Here is a 20,000-nt window from a genome sequence, read left to right as displayed (position 1 = left end):
TCCTTGCGGTCCTGGTCTTGCTCCACTTTGTACTGCACCGGCTCGTTAGTTCTACCTCCTCATTAGAATCCTCTTAATTAGCTTGCACAGAGCAGGACATTTACTCTCGGTAGCAAAGCTACTCAGCCATCGGTGGATATTCCAGTGCGCGTTCTTAAATCTGGCTTCCCATTCCTTACATTCTAATTTGGTAATTAACATACTCATCAATAATATATATATATATATACTGTATATATATATATATATATATATATATATATATATATATATATATCCATATCTCTCTTACCAACTTCATAAAGGGGCATTTCAACATTTAAAACACTGGGGACCTCTTTTCATGTTTGCCTGCTAAGAGCAATAAAGAGCAATGCTGAAGAGATCCAGGGCCTTCTAGACAGTGTATTGTCTCCTTCTGCATGAATCTTTAATTAAATAAGATACGTATCTAGGTGAATCCGCACAAGGATTGGCTTTCTTCCACAAATGAAATATGTGGTTGTTCCAAAAACAATGTGTCAACAAAAATGGTAGTTAAAAAATAGATGGAGGACATGCAAATTTCATTTGCAGTGTAGTTACTGTGAGATAAAGACTTTAATGATGCCTGCCCGGGCATATTTCAACGAGGTAACAACAGGAAGCTTATTTCCCATGCTAGTTACTCCTTTTAATTCAGGCAATTAGATACCTGGCAAAGTTTATAAGGGATTCTACTCTTTTCAATGATCAATTCTCACCTGACTTTCTTCAAAGAAAGAGATGGGAAATTCTAATTGCATTCACACATCACAACATCTACAACAACATTCATTTCACAAATCATTTGCCTCCTGTGTAGTCAACAGTGTTGTGTAGTCAACTGTGTTGTGTACATCTGTGTGTACTGTGTTGCTCAGTAAAAAGAAAGACACTGTAAGAGATTGGATCACCTCTGATTTACATCCTGGGCCCAGACAGGGCACCTCAGAGGGCACGACAGTGGGCACTCACTCTGCCAGCCTGCAGCATGGAGTAGTATACACACACACACACACACACACACACACACACACACACACACACCTTGTCTGCCTGACACATGTAGTAGCACACACGCACGCACGCACGCACGCACGCACGCACGCACGCACGCACGCACGCACGCACGCACGCACGCACGCACGCACGCACTCACGCACTCACGCACTCACCTTGTCTGCCTGGCGCATGTAGCAGTACAGGATGCCCCTCATACACTTGATGGCGGAGTGTTCCAGCTCGTGGGTGCGTCCCATGTCGTCATCCATGCGCCTGTGTGCCATATCACAAACATGCCCACAAATCAACAGCGCTCAACATAATGAGATCCATCCCACAACACCATGGCAGCACTATAGTTACATAATGCAGTGTGCTGTTCCACGGATAAGCATATTGAAGGAGCATTGCCACTATGAGGATTTGAGGTCACTGCTTTTCAAAAACACTGGAATAATAATAAAAAAAACCTGTGCGGCTCACCTGGAAACTGAGCCAGAGGTGACAAAAGGGGAAAAAGCTGACAACGTTTAAACATTTTATTTACTGAGCACTGACACACTTTTGTTGTTTTTCTGTCTTTCTCTCTCTCACACTCTTGTACTCTCTCTCTCTATAATGCTCTCTCTCTCCCACACAAAGACACAGAGAGAGAGAAAGAAAACTAGATAGAGATGTAGAGCGATAGACAGAGAGAGAGAGAGGGAGCGGTAGAGGGCTTGCCATAGTCACATGGCTAGTAAGTAATGGTCTGGAGCTGGCCTGTCAGATTGGAATCATCTTAATTAAATTCCTGTGACATGGCTAATGGGCCGGTCTCGTGACTGATGACAGAGCACTTTCTCCCCAGCGCACTCCTCCTCCACTCTATTTTTACACCCTGCTCCTCACTGCTCCTCTCTTCTCCTCTCCTCTCCTCTCCGCTCTGCTCCTCTCCTCCTCCTCCCCTTTTCTCTCCTCTGAGGGAACAACTCGCACATGACAGAGGGATGAAAAAAATAAAATAAAAGAAAGAGTATCGCTCCATCTTGAGGGGGCCGTGAGAGACTCACTTTCCAAGGAGGGAGACCTTACGGTAGCGTGGGGGCCGGGCTATTCTGGGAGAATCAGAGTCTCACCTTGAACCAGAGTTCCCTTGCGGGGATTGAAATGAAGGAGAGGGAGAAGGGCAAGACTGACCTCCTTCAGGCACACACACACACACGCACGCACACACACACGCACACGCACACACGCACACGCACACGCACACGCACACGCACACGCACACGCACACGCACGCACGCACGCACGCACACACACTAACACTGCAAGGAGGAAATTGCATGGATAAGCACTGTCTACTTGAGAAAAAACTTTGCAAAATATCTCAAGGGGAAGGAGTGTATGTGAAGGTGGAGGATTTCACATTCTGTTTTTCTTTAGCTACTGTAATGTGTCACTTCTTCCCATGTACAGTACTCACTGTACAGTGCACACAAGTACTGACACCTTTCCCCAAGAAACTGAATGCATTCCTTATCATCGTCACACCTGTCTAGGACCCTCTTGAAAATGAGATGGCACATCTCAAGAGGCTATCCTAATAAATGAATTTCAATAACAGTCACTAAATATTTCACATAAGGGCCCCACAGGTGTCGAGGTGTGTGCAAGGGCACCAGGGTTCCAGGTCAGTCTCACCTGTAGGCCATGGCCAGAGCCCAGATGCTGGCTGCGCAGTAGAGGCAGTCCCTCACTTTGGCCTCCCTGCATGTTGAGCAGGTCTTCACAGGGAAAAGACCAGTCGTGGGGCTCTGGTTGTTCAGAATGGTTGCCTTCACTGGAGACAGAGAGGTAAGACACAGGGGGTGGGGTGGGGTGGGGTGGGGTTGGGGAGGGGCGGGGAGTGTGAGAGAGACAGTAAGTAAGAAAAAAAGACATGTTTGAGGCATTTCTTCCTATGCAGCGGTGACTCAACAGAAGATTAAACGAAAATGACAAATAACAAAATTCAAACAGCATTGAAAAGAGGCAACGGATTTATTTCCAGTGAATTATGAAAAGCTATGTGCACGGCGTATGTCATCACCCTGAGGGAGCTAAACTAAACAAAGATGTATGCCTCAGATAGAGCTGCGCACACACACACACAAACACACAAACACACGCACACACACACACACACACACACACACACACACACACACTGATTTGCAAGCATAGTTTTTGCTCATGTGTTATTGCTCATGTTTTCCCAATATATCTGTTGTCATGATCATCATCATCACTGACCCCCCTCTGTCATTTGCAAGGGTTTCTCTCCATCCGTCTCTGTCCATCTCTCTTTGCATCTCTTCATCATCCCTTCTTTTTTATTCTTCCCTTGATTTATGTTGCGTTCCATCCCTCATTTCCCTCTCTCTCTCCCCCCCTCCTCTCTCCTCTCTGTTCCCCTCCTCGGCAGTCCCCTTGCTCTCTGATGTATAATCATCCTGAATAGGGCACTTCATTTTTCACCGGCCCATTATGAAGGGGACATCCATTGCGCGGTGGCCGCCGCTCGCTTGTTATTGAGAGCCGGGGTCAATTCAAAGAGACAAAGTCAGCGGCGTCGCCACGGAGAGAGGCAGCGGGGGGAATTAAGTGGAATATTAATAAACTCTTCAGAGACTTCCCCACTAACTGCCACGAGAGCAAACCTCCGAGACTACGTGTGTGTGTGTGTGTGTGTGTCTTGGGGAGGGGTGGGAAGTGTGTGGATGGCCTGCAGCGAAGGAACGCGTTCATCTGATCGCTCTTGCGCTAATGTGGACGTCTATTGACACGAGGTTTGCGTGCGGCCACGTTCAATCGAACCTGGCGAGATCGCGGCACGCGAGTGGTTATTACGGCGTCATCATCTGCAAGTACAGGGGCCGCCGAATGACGCAGCACCGGCGGTTACGCTGGCGCTACCGCAATCGTTCCCGGCAGAGGAGACAGGAGGAGGTAAAAAAAAAAAAAAAAAAAAGAAACAGAATGAGACAGAAAAAAAGAGTAGGGCGTATATCTCATCTGAAGTCTCGTCACAGCTCCCAGCAGAGGAAACACAGTCTGTGCATTCGTGTGATAACAGATAAGAGAATTCTTTTGAAGCAGAAAAAGAAATAAGCAGCGGCAGAAAAAAAAAAACATAATTACATATGGTGCAGAGTAGAATAGGCTGGACTGGGTGGGGGGGGGGGGGGGGGGGGGGGATGGGTGAAGGGAGGGTGAAGAAATCACAACACTCTAGATGCAAATCCGCCACAGTCTCAGTCGCTGTTATCATCCATCAGTATAATGCACCTCTAAATCAACAGCTCAACAGCTAATGTGAGCAGACACAAACTGCCTGTTTCATACAGGAAACCATTTCTCCACAGCCTCTCTCTCACTCTATCCCTATGTCTCTGTGTATGCATGTGTGTGTGTGTGTGTGTGTATATAGATAGACAGAGGGGAGAGAAATGAGAGGGAGTGGGAGATATAGGGTGAGAGAGAGAGAGAGAAAGGAAGAGTGAAAGCAGGTGGACTGCAGAAACCTTATAGGGGAAGGACATTAATGAAAAGAGCACTTTGCCTGAAGGGTGAAAAGAAAAGAAAAAACTCAAAGATAAAATACACCAAGACAAAAAAAAAGAGATTGGGGAGGTTCACAACAACAAAAAAAACAGGAAGAATAAGAAGGCCTAGGTGAGTAGGAGAAGGTATTTGAAACTCAGAACTCGTTTCTCCAAGCTTTAATCTTTTGAAGCCACGGTATAGATAGGGAGGAGGACTCATCCACTTGAAGCTGAATGTGTGTGTGTGTGTGTGTGTGTGTGTGTATGTGTGTGTGTGAGACAGAGTGAGAGAGTGAGAGAGAGAGTGAGTGAGTGAGTGAGTGAGTGAGTGAGTGAGTGAGTGAGAGAGCGAGCGAGTGAGTGAGCGAGAGAAAGAAAGAGAGAAAGAAAGAAAGAGACAAAGAGAAATAAGAGGCTCCAGAGCATTTCAACCTTACCCCACATATAAGCCTAACCTGTGTAGTGTTGACCACGCGGCTCAGGCCTGCACTCACCCACACTCAAACCCACACACTACAGAACCTCAAATCAGGAGTCGAGCATGCTAGCAACAGAGCTAGCAAGTCCAAGCCACTGGCACTCTCACTAGCACGTCATCTCCAAGCCGTTGGGAGGGAGGTTTACACAGCGTGGGCCTACAGTACATACTGCAGAGCCACGTACCAGCTAGCTACTGTTGGACACCACAAACAAGAGGGGAAAGTCTTTGCACAGATAATCCACAACCTTCGGCTCTGTGACGCACTAGTCTCTTCAACTGTGTGCAACACTTGAAGGTTATTTTTTCATTCCGAAGGCAGAGGGAGCATCCTATCGACCATCCTAGGAGTGCTCCCGGGACAGAGGATCAAGTGCTGTGGCTATCTGGCTGAAATGAAGGATCCCAGCCCTGGTGGCCTTGCTATAGGCAACGTACAAGAACAGATGAGAGCGAAAAGCTGCTCGTAAGTGAAGGTGAACACACTTTCTTCATTTCCTTGCTTCCTTGCACTCTGCTGAGTGCAGCTATATTAAATTAAAAAAAATATCACCTGACTTTAATATTACTTTTTTTTTTTGTTCCTCCTTGTTCTGAGAGCACTATATTGAATGTGAATCCTCGATGCAAAGTAAAGGGGAAAGCCCTCTTGAAAGTCTAACGAGCAAAAACCTCAATGAATTAAACTTTAGTTTTAAAACTCAAACCGTAACTAGCATGTGAGACACGTTTCATTTACTAGGGGGAAATTAACCTCGCTCTCTCTCCCTCTCTCTCTGCTCTTTTTCATCCCTCTCTCTCTCTCTCATCCATCCTCTCTGTTCTGCTCTCTCCTGCTCTGCTTGCCTGCTTCTGTCTCTTCTGCCTCACTGGCTGCACTTTGGTGTTTTCTCATTTCAGTCCAGACAGCCTGTGAAATATTCCTCCAAGCTCACCGATCAGCGCCATTTCACTTTGTACAAAATCTCCGCCACTCTCTCTGCTCCTGCAGTCTCGCCGCCTCTCCGCGCCCGCCGCCTCTATTCAGAAGCCGGTTCAGGCTTTTTCCTCTCTCTCTCTCTCTCTCTCTCTCTCTCTTTCTTTTCTAAAGGCGTTGAAGGTCATTGCATAAATATTACATGGTTTTTATTTAAGGTTCTGACAGATCAGAGAGGCAGAAAACGACCCCGCAGCCGGCGAGTGAACTTTACGCAGCAAATGTCCAGGGAGCAAATGCGAGGCTACGAGGTCGGCTACAACGAAAATGCCAAAAAATAACATCTCTTCCGTCTCTCGCTCCTCTGTTATAACACGGCCTCGTACAAACAGTGTTCGTGGTCGTGCCGAGGCAAAGAACAGAATATCCTCTGCACTTGCTAACAAGAGACAGATGAAAAGGGAACACAGACATATCTACATAACCTGTAGGAGTAGCTCTATACTAGAGACCACAGAGCAGCGGTGTTCACAGTTGTGAAGGCAGAAGGAAATGGTGTCAACAGAACAACCTGGGTAACCTCAGAGTGTCATACAAAACAACAAGAATTGTGAAATGACAAGAACCAGGAACCAGAGAGGGAGAGGGAGAGGAAGAAACTTGATATGAGCTGAAAGGTCTCAGACAGCTCAGTTCCCAGCAGTTGCCAGTTGGGGAAGACAGAATGAACTCTGATCATCAGAACATCCTGAACACTCACACAGTATTCTCTATAAACCACCATGGAGCTAAAATAAAAAAAGGATGAACAAAAAATAAATAACCATGTGACGGAAACAGATAAATAAATAAATAGCCTGCGGTGAGTTCATTTTATTGCTGTTGACGTTGCCCATCATTTAGTTCAGCCCTTGGATGAGGGCCGGGGGGGGGGGGAGGGGGGCAGGAAGAGTGTCAGAGTGAACAGTACAGTGCATAATGATACATTCACATTGCACTGCGGGGTCACCCAGCTCCAGGGTCCACACAACACACAGCCAGGCAAGGACTGGCAGGGAGCGGGCATCATCTGCTGTCGTCTGATAGAGGGGTGTGAGAGCGCGACCGGGCCCAAGCTGTGGATAGGCCAGGAGGGTCCAGATCTGTTGCCATGCGCTAAATGTGGGCAGCCTCGTCATCCTCCTCATCACGACCGGCCAACAGGCTGAGTGACCGTGTCTGTTAGCAGCAAAATTACCTCTGCTATCAGTGCCATGCAGTAGTGGAAAAAAGGGATACAGATGGCAAGGGGCTTTTAGACCCAAAAATACATTAGGCCACTAATAGAATGGAGAAAAGGTCACCTCCTAAAAGAGCACAATATGAAGCTATTCTTTGGTATGGATGTGCTATGTGGTGCTAAATGGACATTACGTCATGCCATCATTGTGTTGCAAAAGGACAGCATGAAGATGCTGGTTGGAGCTTACCACAAAAGAATATGGAATAAAATGTCATTGAATTTAAATTCAAAAGACTAATTCCCTGGCAGGTGGAGGGCACATTCTCCCAGAAAATACTCATCAGTATTTAAAAGGCAGATTCTAATCAGTTCCCAAGAATAGGCTAACTCAATCGTAAGTCTGTTTATTGGAGAAGTGTGCTCAAGCATGATATTAATAGCATAAGACACATCATACTTTATTAGACCACGATGGACAACAAGTAAAACAGAAAATAAAATAAATAAAAAAAATTAGCAAGACACTGTGAAAGAGAGTGAGACAGCATGGCAGATAACAGTGAGTGTTGAACTACAGAGAGAATGAAAAGTGGAAACAAACAAGAGAAAATTAGTCGGAGAGAGAGGACTGGAATGGACAGAATAAAACCGACAGAAAGTGAGACACTTGTGAGATTTAGAAAAAAAGAAAGATAGAATGGGGAGATGGAGGAAAAGAGAAGGGAGAGAAGTAAAGGGAGAGACAGAGAGGGGGCAGAGATGCGATGTTAAACAGAGGAGTTGTGGCAGCTCTGGGAGGCTAGAGTGGGAGCAGTGGGGTGGAACTGATGAGTATCGATTAACGACGGAAGGTGCAGAGACCCACTGCTCTTTCCTGAGGGCTGAACATTAACATATACCAGAGCAACACTCCCTCCATCTCCATCTCTCCATCACACACACGCACACGCACACGCACACGCACACGCACACGCACACGCACACGCACACGCACACGCACACGCACACACACACACACAGTGTGTTTGATTCTCCCAAAACATAGCAGCTGGCTCAGCAGCCCGCCAGATCTGCATCTCGCAGGCCCCCACTGCCAAATGGCAGGAAAGAATCTGGCGGCAGAGTACCACACAGATTTCAGCAGGCAGAGCCATTGTGTTTACAACGGGAGCAGACTGCCATAGACGGCTAATGTTGAATTAGAAATTCAAAATATTTAATCACATTATGGAGAATATCATATCAAGTGTATGATATAGACTGCTGATTTTGGAAATACTAAAAATAACAGAAAGATAGATAGATAGATACTTCATTGATCCCCAAGGGGAAATTCAACATGACTGCAATGTACTGTAAGTAACAACATTAAAGCAACACTAAAGATTTTTCTGTATACCTTAAAATAATGTTTCCAAAATAATTTCAGCGGTTCATCAACTCGTAACAGGGTGAACGACAATTCTACTTTCACTTTGCGGCCCTCTATCAGCTAAAATCGCACTATGTAACTTTACGAGGTGGGGTAGTGTATCTGTAGTTCGATGAAATGAGACATCAGAAACTACAAATTGACTCGCTTCGATGTCGCAATACACCATACTTTCATAAAATCATGCAACATATTCTACCTTGTCTGTTATTTGCTGGATTAACAAATAGTGTGTGTGCGACAGAGGAAAAGTGCTTTAGTGTTGCTTTAACCAAGAACTTACTGACAGAAAAATTGTTTGAGACGTACACAGAACTGAAAAGCTAGTTAACTCTAACTCTGAGTATTCCAAATGTATCGATTTGAGACTTGAGAATTCAATGGCTTGACGTTAGTCCAGTTCAGCAGGTTGTCTTCAACTGATGGAGATAAAGATGAGCTAGGCATATCAAGCCATCAGACCAGTAAGGTAACTTCATGGCATAAGCTGCCAGAAAGACCAAGTTCAATTGTTTAAATCACATAATCACAATCACAACTCATGAATCATGAGTTTTACACAGAACAATGGTAAGAACCCACTTTTCCAGTTTTAGGAACTATGCAGAATGACTGAGCTTAGTTAAAAATACAAAAGACACACAGGGAAGGAGAGAAATGTCTAGTTTAACAATATATTGTACATAGACATAACAATGGAGCAGTAGGCCTCATACAACGCTGTCTGAAGTTGGCTATGTTTATGGGCACTGACATCCTCACAACAGATGCACAGCCAGGTGCTGTCATCGTTTCAGCTTTGAATCATCTGTTTATTTAGAGATATTTTTCAGCCACCCATTTTGAGAAATCCCGATTAGTACATCTGTGAAGTGGTGCGGAAGAGACATTTTTTTGCATAACACAAACAATAATCTAATTAAAAATGTTGAATAATCAGAGAGATGCATTTCACGCTAACGCTATATTTGGATTATTTTAGGCATACACCACATATAATCCACACACAGTTTTCATGGGCTGTTCAAAAAGGGGTCATGCATTGTTGGCTAGGCTTCCCGCTCATAATGTGCCTTCAGTAAGACATAAAACCCTGCAGAATTTAAGCAGCTGGATGTTCTTCAGAGGAGATGACTAATTCTACTGCTAAGATTTATTTACCAAAATATACAGGCTACCAAATGGACACTATTCCTCATAGCTGAGACTGAGAGCTGGGTCTGAATGAGTGAACTATTATTACCCTCAGATGGAAGATATTTGCTGTGTTGAGGACTAAAGTATTTTCCCATTCCAGTCAGGTGAAAACTGGCAAAACAGCTGGAATAAAAACATGCGCTGAAGAACTGAAACTTATTGAACTGATTGCTCACCTGAAATGTAATAGCGGTCTAGCTTCTCCCACAAAGGCTCATCCTCCCGATGAATTTGAGAGAGTTTAAGAGGTTCATAAATGGAGCCTGAGAAAGAGAGAGGTGGAAAGAATTCTTAATACCCTGTATAAAACATATCTTACTGAGCAAAAGGATTCTGTGGTAGATTAGTGTCGCCACAGGAATGGCAACTAAATGTTTAACACTTGAGGCTTTATCAACAGACTAGTCCACTCCATTCAATAAGTGCATTAACAATGTCTGTGACAACAAATGTTGTAAAGCTACTTTGACTATTTTTGTGTGAGAAGATTATGATTTCACACAAGAATTCCATTTAAAGGACATATTTTTAAGATGATTAAGTAATAAGAATTTCAATAATACATCATGAATGTACATGTACCATAGCCTACACATTTGTCTATTTGCTTATTCACTTTGAAGTGACAGCTGAGTATTAAGAACAGTTTCTTGTTCACAAAAGTTCTCATTTTAATATTTAATCTTTCACCCACCATGAAAAGCATATCAATCTTCAAATCAGAAACTCTAAAACACTGACTGAATAAAACGGCTCTTTGGTTGCAATGGTGTTTGTCAAATCAGGGGTCAAGTCCCAGCTAAGGCATGCTATTTCAAATTCAAGACGTCGGCACAAACTCCGAAGAGTAATAGAACTTGCCACAACTAAATTTGGTGTTTCACTCAGTGACGAAGAGAGAAGCGAATTTCAGGGAAACCCCGCACGCAATGAACTACCATTTCAGACACAATCAACTGTGGAGCGATTTACATTTTAATGGGATCGACCTTGGGTCAATACCTCAGGTACTGAAAATTCACATTTCCAGGCAAATTAGCATAATTTCCATCAGCTTTTAAGTAGCTGGTACAAAGCCATCTATTTTAAAGATAACCGGGTATGAGCGGCGGAGGTCTAGCAGCCAAATGAAAGAGGCACGTCTTCCAGTTTCACTGAAACACAAATGGAACAAGTTGCTGTTTTTCTTTTTTTGATAGCTTTACTTGTATCAATCCTTGTGCTGTGAATACCCTGCATACAGATTAAAAATAGCCTCAGAGGTGCCCACCAAAAAGGAACACAATTGTAGAAAAAGATCATTCAGGGTGTTCACAAGACCAACATGCATTGACAACAGTCCAAAACAATATCAGATTTGTACGCTTAAACATTGTTTACCAATCCATAACACAAATTTGTTTAAATCAAGCCAATAATTACAAAACTATTCTATGCTAAATATATCATGCTGTTAGAATATTTTTCATTCACATTTGATTCTATTTAGGACTTCCAGCAGCGAGATAAAAAGTTGAACTATTTTGCTTTTGGCTGACCCCAACAAAGTTGATGATTGGTTATACATTTGTGTGTGTAGTGGGCTTACTTAATGTGATTTCTGAATCTGGAGTTTCCACCTTTGATCATATAATGTAAGGCACCATTCACTTTCAGAAGAAGTATTTCAGGGCATTATCACAACCAGGAGAGCTTCCACTTATACAGTACTTCATCTGGGCCAACTTCAAAGGGGAGGGATGGTTCAGAAAGAAGCCTATACCCCTTTCAGAATTAACCATCGACCACTTACCATGTCTGCGAAGTTTCCGAAGGCCGGTGGAAATCTCATTTGTTGAGATGGCCATGCTCAAAAGGTGCACTTTAGGCCAATCGTCTTTCAGCTAAATTACACTACAGTAAGTCACAAAGGGTTTGCAGGGTTAGTATATCATTCAGGGAAACAAATTACATGGAATTACACACAGAGGCCATTCACCAGGGTTACTGAATGTCAATCACACATAATTAAACAAAATGTAGCATACTGTAGCATATTAACATCTAGTCCAAGACATGACCTAGGAAGGCAGCGATGATGATGAAACATTATGGTATTCTGCGCTTTCTACAGTTAATGAAGAAGTCACTAGGGTGATAAAGGTATGGCACTTCCTTTCTAAAACTTCTAACAATCTCAACTGTGAGCCATTTGAAGGTGGGGACAGTGACCACCATAGCTTTAACAGTTGTTTAACATGAGGCTTTCACCATCATTAGGCATGATGAAAACTAGATAGCCTACTATGAGTTACTGGTTACGCTTCCCATGACAGTGCAAAAACACTGTTGACAACTTGAAGATTGTGAGCTAAGGAACACAGTGGAATGGACCTGTGTGATTATGAGATGGTCACAGACATGTCTGTTGGAAGAGTAATTAGCCAAGGCACATACATATTACATTCACAATCTTAATGTGAAACATTGATGATCTTAAAATAGCGCCGCTGTTGCAGTCTACTGCAAACTTTGAGATTGACCTTTCCATGTCCATGTTGCTGGACTCAATGGCTATAGCCTAACATGCAAGAGCGCACGCAGCTCATTGCGGTTACGCACAAGTGACAACCTTGCAATTTGCATCAGCGCATGTTTACCAAACACAAACACACAGGCCATGCAACATATTATGCCAAACCTGAGCGTTTAGATCTGGCTTTGAACTCCAACAGTTTCCAGCCGATATCTGCCAAGCTAACATCTGCCATGTTTACTTCGGAATAGCTGTGTGCGACAACGTCGTAAACGAGGAAGAGGGTATCCCGTGATGTCACACCAGTAATTGTTGTCGATTTTAAATAATCGTGTTTTATGCACTTTATATACAAACCGTATACTGACGACATTTGATTAAAGCATCAACAATTCATTTGGTAGAGCAAAATTCACTCTAGAAAAGAAAGACCAGCGATCTGAAATTGTTTGACAGTTCACTCTGCCGTAAAGCGAAGTGCAGTATTCCAGTTTGTGTTGCCTGAATCAAGAGAGAATCAGGATGTGGCTGTCTTTTACATACCTAATAACGCTTATTTTAGGATTTTTGGGGCAGTATGTGGCATTTGCGCGACAAGATGTGACAACTGATTTATTTGGGTCAGAAAAGTATGGAACTATCGCTGCCTTTGGTGATTTTAACTCGGACAAACAGACTGACATTTTCATCATCAAAGAACGTGAGTAACTTAGCTACATGGTAGACTCGTAATATTTTGGCAATCTTCTGCCCCCAATGTCACCACGATTTTCACATATATGGTATTTTGTAGAATGAAACCATCATTTGTTTAGGTCATTATGTCATTATATTGGTGTTTTAATGACAGAAGCGTTGTTGTGTTTACACAAGGAGTTGAAGAAGGTGCGGCTCTGGCTCTAGCTAGCCACTGACACCTGCTTGATACAACTGTTAATTTTGTAAATGCGTTCATTTACAAATAGCAACACAGTTGCTTTTCTTATCCTTCAGATCGAATGCTACGTTCACACATCAGCTGATTTTTGCCAAGATGCTCTTGACCATGTACATACGACATGCTAATTTCAGACAGACTACAGACGAATTTTGTTAAGCCTATTGCTTGCTTGTTGTTTTCGCAGAGTCTGAACTAGTGATATTTTTGGCTGATCTGAAAGCACCCTACTTCAAGCCAAAAGTTCGTCTTGGGGAAGGTGATATCCCAAAGTAAGTGTTTGGTCACACATGACATGTCAGATCATGATACTAAACCTTTTCTGTATTCTGATCTCCAGCCAGAGTCAAACCCTATGTTCGAGCCTCAAATAAATTAAACGTACCCCAATCATACGTTGAACAGGCTATTACCTATTAGCTGCTATTTCCAAACGCCAATAGGAACATTGTCATCAGCATATTCATATGGAATACATGATCATGCTGTTGATTACACATTATTTGTATCCATGTTTCATATTAGCCTATCCATAGCTGCATGAGGCTACGTTTTTAACAGGAACTGATGCATGAGGTTACTGTCAATAGCAGATAATACCAAGGGAAAATATATTTCTGATTGTATTTTGTAAGACTTATGTGAAAATGTATATTTGATTGATACCACATCAAGCATGTCTGCTGTACAGTCCTTCGGTGAATACATCTCTCAAACACACTGTCATTTCTCCTTCTCCCTTTAATCTGTTTTTTGGTTCTCTCTCTCTCTCTCTCTCCCCCCTCCCTCCCTCCATATCTCCCTCTGTTTGTGTGTGTCTGTTTCGTACCTTTGTTTTGTTCCCTCTCAGTGACATGGCTATTACTAGTGTTGTCCCTGGTGATTACGATGGAGACTCCCAGATGGATGTGTTGCTCACTCTGTCCAAAAAAGGAAAAGACACTTCTGACACCACAGTGTTTGTCTTCTGGGGAAACAACCAGACATTGGGTAATTCAGATAATCACATTTATACACCCACAATGTCACTCTTCTTTTTGGTCTGGCAGGCAAGCCAAGCATTACTTGTCCTACATGTGAACTTGTATTTGTTGCTTCTTCAATGATATGTTGTATCTCACCTACTGTACACCTTTCTGTATCAGTGTAGTTGTTGGCGCCCTACTGTAGGTAATTGCATATGTGAATTGCTACTTCAGAAATTATATAGATTTAAAGAGTTTGTATCACTGCCTGTAAGGGTGATTTCATACTTGGTCCCTTTCATCCTTCTAAACAAAGTCAGATCGATGCATTTGTTTGTGTATGTGTGAACACACCAACCAAACTCAGACCTCTCTAACACAAACCGAACTGAGACCACATCGGGAGCTAGTCTCGGCACAATTAGCTTTGAAGTCTGCGGCATTGATCCACATTATCTGTGCATTGTGAGCACAAATCACCCTGGGTTCTCTTTCACATTTTGCATCATGGGAGGCTAGCCTGTTTTGTCCTACTGGACTTGCCATTGCCAAAAGAGAAGGCATGTCATTTGTTATATACAAAATACTATTATATTTGGGCTCATGATAGGCCTACAGTTATTTGTAATTTGGCTGCAGCCAAATAGTTGTGTTCTAACATTGGCTGAATATCTTTTCATCCAAGCTTTTGGATTACATTACTCACCATTTTCCATGATCTGCTAGGCTCTGTTGAACTTATTGCATGTGGCAAACATACAAGAGACTGTGCAGCACAGTTAACAGGCTGCTCTTCACTTGTCATTGTGGGCTAAAGTTGGACATAGCAACAGTAACCAAGTGGGACGGGCATACCACAGAATTAGAAAGTGTGATTCACTGGCATGTTGACTGACAGTTCAACAGGATCTTTGCATAAACTTCAGATAAGAATTTATTCTGAAAATATATTATAATATCTATATTGTAGAAAAAAAATGTATTTCTGAAATAACATCACCACACCTGATTTCAGCCTGATAATGATGAAAATATATAACTAACCCAGAGCAACTATATACAGTAGCACTTAATCCAAAGTAGGTTTGAGACCCACAGAGAAGGTACAATAGTGTGTGAACATGAAGGAAACTGAGTCCCCATCAGAGCTGAAGTGAGTCAGAAAGATATCTGAGTCCTCTTTCAAATGAACTCAAAATGTGAACGCAAAATGTACTGAGTTAAAACATCCTAACTTGTATTGTAATGGTCTATTTGTTCTTGAATTCATTTTAATTTCTTGTAGCTACATCCAGTGTTTATGTTGATGTAACTTCAATACATCCTTCCTGATACTTCAACATGTATCTCTTGATGTAAATGCCAGTTACAGTAAGCATTGTAAGGGATTTTTTTGTTTACACTGACAGATAAATCAAAGGTTGAGCTGAACAAGACCTTTGTGGACCAGCCTCTGGTTATGGAGTAAGTGACTTGTCTTTGCTGCACATCTATCTGTACACATGGAAAAGCCATTGATTGGCTTGGCATTCTGTCTCACTCATTTATGTCAGTAGATCAATGCAAAATGTAGTTTTAAAAGTTTTAAATGTTTTAAATGTTGTCAATGTTTTAAATAATAATAATAATAATAATAATCATTGTTATTATTATTATTATTACTATTATTATTTTAACTTGTTGCCCCTAAACTTGTTTTTGTGTCTTTTTAAAATCATAGTTTTAATGGTGACATGGTCCCAGACATCTTCGGAATGGTTGGTGTTGCCACACAAGTCTGTTATCTCACAGGAAGGTAAGTCCTTAGTGCCCTCAACCCTACCAACTTAGTTGTAGTCATTCTTTGGTTGGTTATCTTTATTTGGACATAAGACATTTCTAAGGCAACATGAAAAGAAGCAATCCTTTGTTTTTTTTTTAATCTGTGTTCTGCTTTAAATGTAGAGTGGACACTCCTAGATTGCTTTGCATGATTGCTTCCAGTGATTATAAAAAGCGAGATAAATCAAGATAAAACATTTTCTCATTGCAAATTCAGTGCACCCCTTTTCTTTTTCAACAACACACTTGTCTTCCCTACTGAGAACCCAAACTCTGCCAAAGCTGAGAAAGTTATTTTAGTGCTGTCGACTTAATCTACAGTACATGGCAAATAACCAATGCAAGTCAAGAGATAAGTCAGTGAGTGCTGTGTGAAACCAGTGATAGTGTAGGAGGTGGGGGTGTTTAAACACAGAGATACTGTACAAATGTTGAGTCTAAATGTATCTCCTAACAAAACACTGTTTTTACTGGGTGGGGGTTTCCCATCTACTTGGTGTTCTCCATTTTACCCCAGTTCAAGACATGATTGACAGATTCTCAGTTGTAGCAGAACACCAGTTTAGAGGCTAGCTTAGGGAATTTCAGATCTATCTTTATCATCTCATATGATCTCTCATCTGTCGACATATAAAATACTACTGAAATCTACTACTACTTCCTACTACTACAATTGCTGAAACTTATTTACCATCCTGGAATAAACTGATTTGGGTCGATGAAAAATAGTTGGATGTTGGAAACATTAAATTACAGTATAACAATGACATCACATCCCCACGTGAAAAACCTGAGCTGAACCAGATTATTTTCCAATGTGGCTGTGCACCATTATTCATATGCTCATCTGAATACAAAACAAAGATAGCTTGATGCACTCACAACACACATACAGAATCATTTTTTTTTCATGTATTGGTCTAATTACTTTTTCTAATAGCTATACTTTGTTATTATATTCCCAGGAGAAACATAATGAGTTATTGTGTTCGATATGGTGATCTCAGTGTTGACCAAATTATCTTGATTTTGCATTTTCGGGTAGCCCCTAACAACACTAATGCACATTTCCTGTCTGTAGGCAGGTGACGTGGCGGGAGGCTCTTGGCAGTGACGTTAAGATGCGCGTTCCCCATTCCAATGCCTTCATCGACCTCAATAAAGACTTCACTGCTGGTAAGTCAGCCGCTTCTATGCACTGTGCGGAAATGTAAAGCAGTTTTAACAAAGTTTGAGGACATTCAGGGACGAATAGATCTGCATCTTTTTGCATGTAATCTGCACATCCATCTCTCTCTCTCTTTCTGTCTCTCCCTCTCCCCCTCTCTCTCTCTCTGTCTCTCTCTGTCTCTCAGTGCAATGTTTAGTTTCACATCCTCCTAGCAGATTTCCCTGAGGTTTTGTGTACTTGCTAATGAGTCGGAGAGAAAAGCTCTAAGGATATGCAGTTTATAATTGAGCAATGTACTTAAAGGACAAAGTTACTGAACTTCAACTTGACTGTGTCTATTTGATTGATTTGCAGTGTGACTTCATAAGTATGTTCCTAACTTTGATGGCTACTCTTAAAGTGTAAATAAAGATGTATTTTTAGGGATGTAGGCTACATTTAAAATGGGATATTGTTTGTGAAGGTACGCAGTGATGTCTCAGAGAGATTTGCTTCACGACTGTTGTCATTATTTCATTGTGGATTTGGTAATGTGTACTCCCTGAATGTATGTGATAGACTAAGGCTATGTGAGGTCAAACATTTTAAAAAGATCTGCTGAAATAGTTTAGTGGGCCAAACCTTACTGAAAACATCAAATTCTGCTAGTTATTGGACAGTTCTTTCCGTTTGTTAGAGAGAAGCATCAATATGCAGCCCAAGGGTTGCTGGTTGAAAAGAACCCAGGCCAGAAAACCAGAGAATGTAATAGAGCCAGAAAGCTAGCAGGCCTCTTGGTTTTTAATGTATAATGAATGGAGTAGCAGGTTTTTATTGATTCATCTGCCTGGCAAGTTCTCTTACCTGTCTGAGAGTGGGAGAGAAAGAGAGTGTGAAGTAATTTGAAAAATGCAGCTGTCTGGAAGGCAACTTTCAGCAGTGCTGAACAACACGCTCCCCACGCTTCATAATTTTAGTTGAAAAGCATGACAGAGGATGATAAACACTCCAAATAATGGCAATTGTGTTGGCGCGCTCTTGGTTTTTGTTGATGCTTTGACTTGGAGTGGAGCAAGTCTGGAATCATGTAATGCTCTCTGAAGGCCTTTTGTTGCATTCTCTCTTTGCACGGCTTGTTTGTAAGATGGCGCCGCTCTCCTTGATGCCGGCTGCCTCTTCCAGACAGATTTGCTGAAATTGTGAAATAATTGCACAGAGCTCTTTTTCAGCCAAAGTGAAAGTGAAAGCTGTGTGACCATTAGCAGGCCAAGGTGAACACACACACACACACACACACACACACACACACATACAAAGCACACAAACTGACCAGGGCACAGCTTTCTGTTATCTTGTTCTGCCTTATGTTTAAAAGTCAGGGTGGTTGAGCAAATAACACCTCAGCTCTACCAATGGCAGATTGATAGGTACTCTAAGGTCCCGCAGTTTATTCTTTGGCTGAGAGGGACACAGTCCCATTTTCTTCACCACTGAGAAGCTAAATCGGCCTGGTCCGCTAGCTTGTTTGTGCTAGGCCTTTTGTCACCCAGGAGCTGTCAATCTTGCATTCTGCTTTCAGTCTCAAGGGTTTCAGTTGAACTCTTCAATGAGCTGCTATTGGAAGAGTGTGTCTGTGTCTGTGTCTGTGTCTGTGTGTGTGTGTGTGTGTGTGTGTGTGTGTGTGTGTGTGTGTGTGTGTGTGTGCTTGTGTGCGTGTATGTTTGTGGCTGTGTGACCATCTGTGTGTTTATTGGGTTGTGTGTTTTTGCCTGGGTGTCTGTACATGGACTTAAGTGTGTGTGTGTGTGTGTGTGTGTGTGTGTGTGTGTGTGTCTCGCACACATCTGCATGCTCCTGCCTGACCCGGCTTCCGTGCCTCTCTCTCCGCCTCTCCAGTATTTGCTAACTGGGCCGTGGTTCTCTAACTAGCGCATCAGCATCAATATTTATGCTGCAGAAGGGCGTGCGCTCCCTGGTCCTCGCCACCCGGGCGCCCCTGAGAGCGCTGGAGAAAGGTCGGCATATGTAAACCAGCCGCGGATGGCACTCGTCTCACGCCGAGCAAAGATCTCCGCAGACGCTGGCGTGATCGTTCAGGGACTGGGGTGGACAGGGGGTGGAGGAGCACTGGGATTGACAGAAACAGAGATGCTTACATGCCGTTAGTCAGATTAGATTAAAGTTTACTGTTATTTATGCATAGTTTAGTTGCAAAAGCTGATGAAGGCATGTGCACTGGCAGGATTGACAGAAACAGAGATGCTTACATGCCGTAGTCAGATTAGATTAAACTTTACCGTTTTTTATGCAGAGTATAGTTGCAGAAGCTGATGAACGCCTGTGAACTGGCAGGATTGCAGATCTCGTCCAGGTGGAGCTTTGTTTCTCAAATTAGAAGATGTCCAGTCTGATGGAGCTGATGACTTTATGTGTCTAATTGGTTGGACTACTGTGTGGTGTGGAGGTAATTATGAGGGGGCATTTTTTTGGGAGGTTCTTTCTTGGACAGGATCTGAGTAGTAGTGGAGCGATTTTGTTTATCAGAATAAATCAATTCCATCAGCCCATCAGGTCACATGAGTGGCTTTAATGGGGTTCGGGATGACTAGAACAAATTTGTCACCCTGGAGACGAGCATAAACACACACACACACACACACAGATTGCTGAGCCTGGCACTTGCCCTGGCTTTCAAACCATCTGGAGAATCTCCTGTCACTGCGGAAACAGCCCTTTTGCGATTGGGAGACAGAGAGAGGGAGAGAGAGAGGGGGAGAG

At 42.7% G+C, this 20,000-nt stretch overlaps 2 protein-coding genes across 4 annotated transcripts in view; one reads left to right on the top strand and one right to left on the bottom strand.

Moving 5' to 3' along the window:
* The window catches only part of phkb (phosphorylase kinase, beta), an 84,587-nt gene extending 71,984 nt beyond the window's left edge, over nucleotides 1–12,603 (bottom strand). For 2 of the 3 annotated variants that reach the window (XM_062549753.1, XM_062549754.1), the window contains exons 1-4: nucleotides 12,515–12,603; nucleotides 10,011–10,097; nucleotides 2,707–2,845; nucleotides 1,197–1,296 (exon numbers count right to left, since the gene is read on the bottom strand). In XM_062549753.1, coding sequence (XP_062405737.1) covers nucleotides 1,197–1,296; nucleotides 2,707–2,845; nucleotides 10,011–10,097; nucleotides 12,515–12,584 — 396 coding nt within the window. In that variant the 5' untranslated portion in view covers nucleotides 12,585–12,603. Of the gene's footprint in view, nucleotides 1–1,196; nucleotides 1,297–2,706; nucleotides 2,846–10,010; nucleotides 10,098–11,626; nucleotides 11,728–12,514 lie in introns of all 3 variants that reach the window. The other variant, XM_062549755.1, reaches the window with a different exon arrangement.
* Nucleotides 12,604–12,841: 238 nt separating this feature from the next.
* The window catches only part of itfg1 (integrin alpha FG-GAP repeat containing 1), a 158,579-nt gene continuing 151,420 nt past the window's right edge, over nucleotides 12,842–20,000 (top strand). Inside the window, 6 exon segments of the mRNA XM_062549756.1 lie at nucleotides 12,842–13,049; nucleotides 13,474–13,558; nucleotides 14,137–14,276; nucleotides 15,661–15,715; nucleotides 15,972–16,046; nucleotides 17,154–17,248. Of these exon segments, the coding sequence (XP_062405740.1) occupies nucleotides 12,872–13,049; nucleotides 13,474–13,558; nucleotides 14,137–14,276; nucleotides 15,661–15,715; nucleotides 15,972–16,046; nucleotides 17,154–17,248 (628 nt within the window). The 5' untranslated portion in view covers nucleotides 12,842–12,871.

This window comes from Sardina pilchardus, chromosome 11 (genome assembly GCF_963854185.1).
Source record: "Sardina pilchardus chromosome 11, fSarPil1.1, whole genome shotgun sequence".
NCBI lineage: Eukaryota > Metazoa > Chordata > Actinopteri > Clupeiformes > Clupeidae > Sardina > Sardina pilchardus.
Note: the sequence above shows the minus strand (reverse complement) of the source record. Positions and strands in the feature narration are given on the sequence as shown.